This window comes from Sinocyclocheilus anshuiensis, unplaced genomic scaffold (genome assembly GCF_001515605.1).
Source record: "Sinocyclocheilus anshuiensis isolate Anshui unplaced genomic scaffold, SAMN03320099.WGS_v1.1 scaffold492, whole genome shotgun sequence".
NCBI lineage: Eukaryota > Metazoa > Chordata > Actinopteri > Cypriniformes > Cyprinidae > Sinocyclocheilus > Sinocyclocheilus anshuiensis.
This window is the reverse complement of record NW_015558605.1, coordinates 810385-817769: the sequence shown is the minus strand read 5'-3', so window position 1 is coordinate 817769 and position 7385 is coordinate 810385. Positions and strand designations below refer to the sequence as shown.

Here is a 7385-nt window from a genome sequence, read left to right as displayed (position 1 = left end):
TTTATGGAGGACTGTTTCCTGATCCTGGAAGAGTAGACTACAATGCCGGCTGTTCTGACTCACAGACTGTAAGTACGTTTTTATATTTAAATAATTTGCCACTGATGATTCAAACGTGAGTTTTGAGCAGTGTAGAGTAGCGCTTGTTGTTTGTCATTTCTTCGATCACAAATGCAGACATGGTTTTATGTTTACGCGGCGCGATGCAACGCAACGAGTAAAAAGTCAGTATAAGTCATTATAATCCGTAATTATGTCCCCACTGGATGCAACGAATGCCTCGTTTATAATGGGTTTTAATGTTTAAACAAGCTCTTTTGAATGCTTTTCATTGGTTAAATATTTGTAAAACCCACAAACAGACATAACTATGACCAATAACACTGATTTAACATAATAATAATGAAATATAATAGAGATTAGGGAGGTGTTGATAATTTTCCATGGCACACCCGACAAACTGTCACGGCACACTGGCTGAGAAACACTGGTCTACACTACGGTTCAAAAGGCTGGAGTGATCAAGATTTTTTTTTTATCTTTGGGAAGACATAGCAAGGATGCATCCAATTTAATTAAAGTGGTAGAAAATACTTTTATAATGTTACAAAAGATTAAAAAAAAAAAAAAAAGTAATTTTTTTATGTTTTGAACTTTGTATTCATAATATCTGTGTAAATCGTGAATTTTTTCTTCGTGATTATTTTAAGTAGCACAACTGTTACCAACACTGACTACGTTTACATGCGCACCAATAATGTGATTATTTCCAATAATCAGAAAAAGGAATTAATCGCATTATGATGTTTACATGTCAAGAGCAAAGCTCTTCACTCCCGTTTACATGCAATTTCCATTATTCGTATTATTTGAATTGTTGTTATCTTTTTTACCAACTATGGTCGCAAGTTCCATCGTTACCAATAGAGTTGAGTGGAACTAACGACCATAGCTAGCTAATGATGCTTTTGGGAAATGCCCCCCTGCAGGTGCGTGTCACGTCATTCATGTTAGTCATGAGCACATGCACACTTTGGCCAGAGCGGTAATAATGTGATTAGGTGCATGTAAATGCACTGATTGATAATAATCAGAAATGTTTCTCGAGCAGCAAGTCAGTATATGAGAAAGATCATGTGACACTGAAGACTTGCGTAAAGGCTACTGAAAAATTCAGCTTTGCCTCACAGGAATGGAATCCGTTTTAAAGTGTATTCGAAAAAAATAGTATTAAAAAACTGTTATTTTAAACTAAAAAAATATTTTACAATATTACGGTTTTGTATTGTAATTTTGATCAAATAAATATAGCCTTGGTGAGTAGAAGAGACTTCTTTCAAAAAACATAAAAAACCCATAAAGATTCCAGATTTTTGAAAAACAATAAACCTGACTACAATAATATGGTAAAATGTTATCAGCATCATCTGTAACCTCTTGAGTGTGTGTTGTGTGTGAAGGCTGCTAAACGGGAGCTGGAGCGTCAGCGGCAGTTAGAGTGGGAGAGAACACGCAGACAGGAACTGCTCACCCAGAGAAACAGAGAGCAGGAGAACATCGTCCTGCTCAAAGCACGCAAGAAAACACTTGAGTTTGAACTGGAGGCCCTGGTACATGCACTTTTCTACACTTTAATGTTTTAAGGCAAGACACTCCAGTTGAATAGGGTAAAAATGTTAACTAGTAGATATGACCATAATTCCTCAGAGGATTAAGAAAATGCATGCATTTTTTTGTATTACAAGTTTGTCTAATTAAATATGCACTCATTTGCATACATTACCAGAACAGAAATCTGAACGCTGAATAAAACCAGGTTCAAAATTCTTGTTTAATTTTGTTGGCACATTAAATTAACGCTTTCCCCGCCATTGACGAGTTATCTCATCTTTTACAAGAAAACGCTTCCCCGCCAAAGACGAGTTTTTACGGCTTTTCGTGTTTTCACTGTTATACACTCGGGGGCGCTATTACACATCTGAACGAGTACAAAACGTCCCGAACAAAAACACACATGAACAGGACGGAGAAACTAGCGTTCTCTTATGTAAACAGATGCATATGAAAAATAATGCGATCATCAGCAATAGACAGCATATAAATGAAAACTGCGCAATGTTACGGAGTAAAACGCTGATCCAGGAATATGTCTGTGCAAGCTTTGGAGGTGTTGATGGAAGCGATTTACTGGATTTATGCTTTGATAACCATACTGAATATTATCCAGATGTAGTTTTTGATTAAAATGTGATTTTCTCACCTTTTTGCTCAAAATTATGCATTTTTTATGAAACCTACCTATATTCAAGTGTTGATAAAAAAAAGAATGCTTTAAGCTAGAATAAAACTGATTTTTTTTTTTTGTTTAAAAGTAGAGGCTCTGGTCTTTATTTGGTGTATTGCATATTCAAATATTCATACAGCAAAATATACAGGAGGCAATGAAGTTTTAGTGAAAATCATCAAAATCGCTGGCGGTGGCTGGCAACTTTTTTCAAAAATGCTGGCGAGGAAAGAGTTAAAAGTTTCCAGTTTGCAAGGAATCTAGAGTCTCTGACTCTGCACTGGAGGAACACTTTGATGAAGAAGATCAAGTGCTGAGGAGGAGCCTCGTTCTACAGCAAAACACCATCAAGAACGACACTCTTCCTCTTCTCTGCCTCCTCCGCACCGTCTGAAAGAGTCTTCTCCACAGTCAGTAATCAGAGATCACAGATTCATCACTCATTTTCCTAAACAAAAACTGTTTAGCCAAATAATACAGGAGAGATGCTGGAAATCTCTATATTGTTCATTTTACGTATATCTTCACTCTTGATGAATGTTGTTGTTTTCTTTATTCCTTTTATCTTCTGGGAAGCTCACGAACTATGGTTCTTTGGCAATTGTAATATGGCTTAGGTTTATTTTCTGATGAAGTGAAGCAGTATTAAAGCACAGACATCTGTAGCAGGTGCCTCTTATAGGACACTCGGGAAACAATTTAACTTTATTTCTGCAAAAAAGTAATAATGAAGTATCTACTGAATTGTTTCATATCTTTTTATCATGTCTTTTTTTTGCACGACGTAACTGTGTTAGCTGGGTGGTCTGTTTAATCGAGTTAAATGTTTTATTTCTATTATTCTGGGGTGCATTTTACCGTACAAGGACCCAACTTGTACCATATTTTTCTTACACAATGCATCGATTTGCTTCAGAAGGCCTTTATTAACCCCCGGAGCCGTATGGAGTACTTTTTATGATGGATGGATGCACTTTATTGGACTTCTATTGGACTATTGCATCTCAACAGCCATTCACTGCCATTATAAAGCCTGGAAGAGCCAGAATGTTTCTTAATATAACTCTGATTGTATTCGTCTGAAAGAAGAAAGTCATATACATCTGAGATAGCTTGAGGGTGAGTAAAGCTTGGGGTAATTTTGCATTTTTGGGTGAACTATCCCTTTAAGTGTAAAAGTTTAGCTCAAACGAGCTGGTTAATTACAAACTAATTTGTCTAAAATATTAGAAAAACGTAGTCTTCTCAACTATATACAGTTTTGTAGAATATCTGTTTTGAATTTTGAATACTGAATATTGTTAGCTAAAAGGTGCTAATAACAGCATTCGTTTAATTTGTTTCTCAAAAGGAAAACATGTTTTTCTATCTTATACCCTTTGAAAGTTTGTATTTAAAGGAATAATTTCAATGTTTTCCATTGTTTTCAATTCAGAAGTACAATTTTGTTCAACGTTAAACTAAGTAATTGTCTTGTTTAGGCTACTTCTACTTCTAATGTGTGACATGTCACTCATTGCTGTAGAGCTGGACATTTTAATAAGGATCACATGACTGAGTTCATCTTTGAGAATGAAAACCAACCTGTTTGTTCCTCAGTATCTTCTTGTTTCAGACTGAACACTTCTTCAATCTTCACGTCTTCGAACTCCTCCTTAATGAACGCCATCTTTATAACCGTTACTTCACCAGTTTTTCTGTGTTTGGACAAAAAAGAAAAATTCAAGCAAACGATCTCAATCAGCTCCCTAGTTCAGTAGTCAGCGCACTGATAAGGGAGTCAGTCAAAGTGATAGTTAACGGCCTTAAATGAGCCGATTAGCCACAAAAAAACTAGCACAATAATAAACTATCACAAATGATCTAGAAAGTTCATATGTAGGTATTTATGATTTATATAGTTGGTATTTGTAGATAACATGTATTATATGAGATTTTTGTTAGTGCACTAGTTAAATACAGGTTAGTAAGAGTTATCACGTTTATGTTTTGGTTGTGTTTACATTGTGCGGAGCGTCAGCGCGCGGTGATTCAAGAGATTCGAATCACTGAATCGGTTCGCGAAGCAATTGATTCAATTGACTCAGAGTTTCTAAAAGCTCAGTTTCTCCATCACTTGCTCATCAATTCTTGTTTACGGTAAACTGATACACGATAAAGGAAGCAAAGTGAGGCGCACTTTTCTGTTACTGATGCGTGGATGCGTTTAATCACATAGATAACGCTCATGAATGTTAGATGAAGCACTGCAGTTTTACATTAAACAATAATTAATTTTACATCGCTTATTAAAAACTGAAATTGCTCGAACGGGTTGTATAGATTTAAACACTTTGCTTTAAATGGCTAAAAACACAAACCTTTCTTCAGTCGAATCACAGCGCGGCGCGGTTTTATGACGTCACACCATCAGAACAAAATAAAAGTCCTACATATAGTGCACAAAAAATGTACAGAAAACGAAAAGAAAAGTATTTATTCAAATATATTGTCCAGTGATGTTCTGAAAATTAAAAAAAATCAGTTAAAGATATTAGCCTGTGTGAGATTCTGTCTGAAAGGCAAAACAGTCATAAGTGCAGAAACCATTTAGTTTATCACCAAATATAATATGTTTGTCAACCAAATGTAACCTTTAGTAGAGCAACAGACACAGACAAAAACATGCAACAATCATTAAGTAGCATATGTTTCAATGTTATTATTTATCGTGTGCAGAATATGAAACTTAAAGATTGCCTTCCATCAACATTCTGACAAGTTGATATTTATTCTTATATTTCAATATGCATTAAAAATTATATTTGAATGGCCTCCTGTGGTGAACTGTGTGAATTACACTACTGAAATATGTTTAAATCTTACATTCGATTATTTTGCACTGATTCAACATTGTTTAATGAACTGATTAATCTGTGCAGCAACAAAAACATCTGTTCTACTGAGAAAAAAACATTACAGATATATAAACTGAAAAAAGACAAAGGCTCTATAATATTTTGTCATGCCTTGGGTTTTCTCTTTCTCCATGTAGCTGTCTGTCATCATCAGTCATTCACATTTTCATTTTTAATCTTAAATTTACAGGATGATCATATAGGCTAGATTATTTATTTATTTATTTATGAAAAGAACAGATGACCAAAGATCGTGCATCACTTTTTATGCTCACAAAGCAGATGAACGTTTGTTTGTTTTTGTGACAGAGGACACAACCTTTGTGCCTGAACCAGCAAATATGAAAAAAAAAAAAAATGCACGAGAAATAAAATTTGCCTTGATCTTTTTTCATATAAGAGGTCTTTGTACCATTAAAACATCCTGCAAGTTTCATATCTTAAAACGTCCTCCTCATTATAAACAAAGCATTTATTAATCAAGCTCCAAAAACGGCTCATTTTGGATCCGAGGTACAAGGTGACGTCACCTTGGCACAAACATTTGCATAAACACCGCCTCCAGAGCAAAACATCGACGAACAGTCTTCTTCTCACCATAGGCTCCGCCCACCGGCGTTCAGCCGCTAAACACCGCCTCCAGAGCAAAACATCGATGAACAGTCTTCTTCTCACCATAGGCTCCGCCCACCGGCTTTCAGCCGCTAATGGCTGACTCTTGATCACGCTGAATGTGTGTCGCGTTGTGTCAAAAGCTAATAGAAATGACAATCACTGCCGCTATCTTGTCTACACTGGATACAGTATACAGATGCGCGTTCACTTTCTGACACAGTCACGCTCGAGTCTGTCGTCAGTAGGACAAATGGAGTGATGTATACTTAATGGAGTGCTATATACTTCTTCTTTTTAGATGTGTTATTTAGAGGCCGGCCGATTAATCGGGCCGATTTTTGGGATTTTTTAAATTAATCGGCATTGGCCGATTGTGCTGCAAATTAGGCCGATATATAGGCAGGCGCATCTGCGGGCAGCTAAGCGTTGTTGCGGGACACTGTACCGGAGAAGCTCTCTCTGCGTGAGATGGAGCAGCTCACACTCTGCAGCCGCGGCTTGTTCACACACAGCTTCAGCTAATGATGGCAGGGGAAAACAGACCGTTTCGAATGCGTAATTACGTTTTACCCGACTAGAATTGATGCAGATCGTGCTGATCATATTCATAAGTGCAACAAGTCATTTGCATGTGAAAGTAGAAACTTCTGAGTTGATTATAACGTGCACGTTAACTTTCTTCACTAAATGTGTGTGTGGGTCCGACAATAGCCTCCACAATGTCGTCGCTCGTGTGCAGCAGGCTGTGTAATATGAGTGAACTCTTTTATTTATTTTTGTCATCACTTACATTATGGCCATGTGACTTATAGCAGTGTCCAGTGTTTCCCATACATTGAGTTATTTGTGGCAGCAAGTCTGATCTCTCTCGCGTCGGTTTCCATCCATTAGAATGACAAGTAATTGCACATAAATGAGTTCATATCTACTGTACTGACAATATAATTTTATATAATGTTTAACAAATGCTTATAGATCATTAAAATCATTTACTACAACTTATCGATCATTAAAAGTTTTATATATCCTACCCTCTCAGTGTGTGTGTTTGTTTCACACTCTTGCTATTTTAGCGTTACCCTTTCATTGCTATAACCCCAACAACCAGACTTCCAGATGTTTAAATGCATGTGCCCGCTATACACTGTTTTCCTGATGCCACTGGGGTGGCGGTGCTACCATGGCTTGGGCCTGTCATCGCTGCTATATTAAATTTTTGGCTCCTGTCTTCACTGACCGGACTTTTTGCAAGAAATGTACCCAAGGCTCTCAGAATTCTGGAAACATTGGCAATTGGTAGGACATATTATTAAAATCACATACTATATACAACATACTGACTATAGGGCCTTTCGCACCGCGGGAACCTTTTCATAGTACCATAACTAATTGTGGAACTACCCACTTTTTGGCGTTTTCGCACCGCCGGAACTGGGTGCGATTTTAGTACCGGACTGCCTTTTTCGAGAACCAAATTAGCTCCTACTCCGGAGCAGGGTCTAACCAGCACAACTGGTACTAATCGTGACGTAAGTAGACATTGATTGGCCAAACGCGTATGAAAACGCCCTCACCCGCCATGATTTAAA

At 37.0% G+C, this 7385-nt stretch overlaps 2 protein-coding genes across 3 annotated transcripts in view; one reads left to right on the top strand and one right to left on the bottom strand.

The window, feature by feature from the left end:
• LOC107680187 (gastrula zinc finger protein XlCGF57.1-like) overlaps positions 1-7385 on the top strand; it is a 964523-nt gene that overhangs the window by 742027 nt on the left and 215111 nt on the right. The window lies entirely within an intron of this gene.
• Positions 1-7385, bottom strand: part of LOC107680189 (gastrula zinc finger protein XlCGF26.1-like) — a 27681-nt gene that overhangs the window by 5804 nt on the left and 14492 nt on the right. Inside the window, exons 1-2 of one of the 2 annotated variants that reach the window (XM_016475975.1) lie at positions 4645-4664; positions 3869-3981 (exon numbers count right to left, since the gene is read on the bottom strand). In XM_016475975.1, the coding sequence (XP_016331461.1) occupies positions 3869-3953 (85 nt within the window). In that variant the 5' untranslated portion in view covers positions 3954-3981; positions 4645-4664. Of the gene's footprint in view, positions 1-3868; positions 3982-4644; positions 4665-7385 lie in introns of those variants that run through there. The other variant, XM_016475976.1, reaches the window with a different exon arrangement.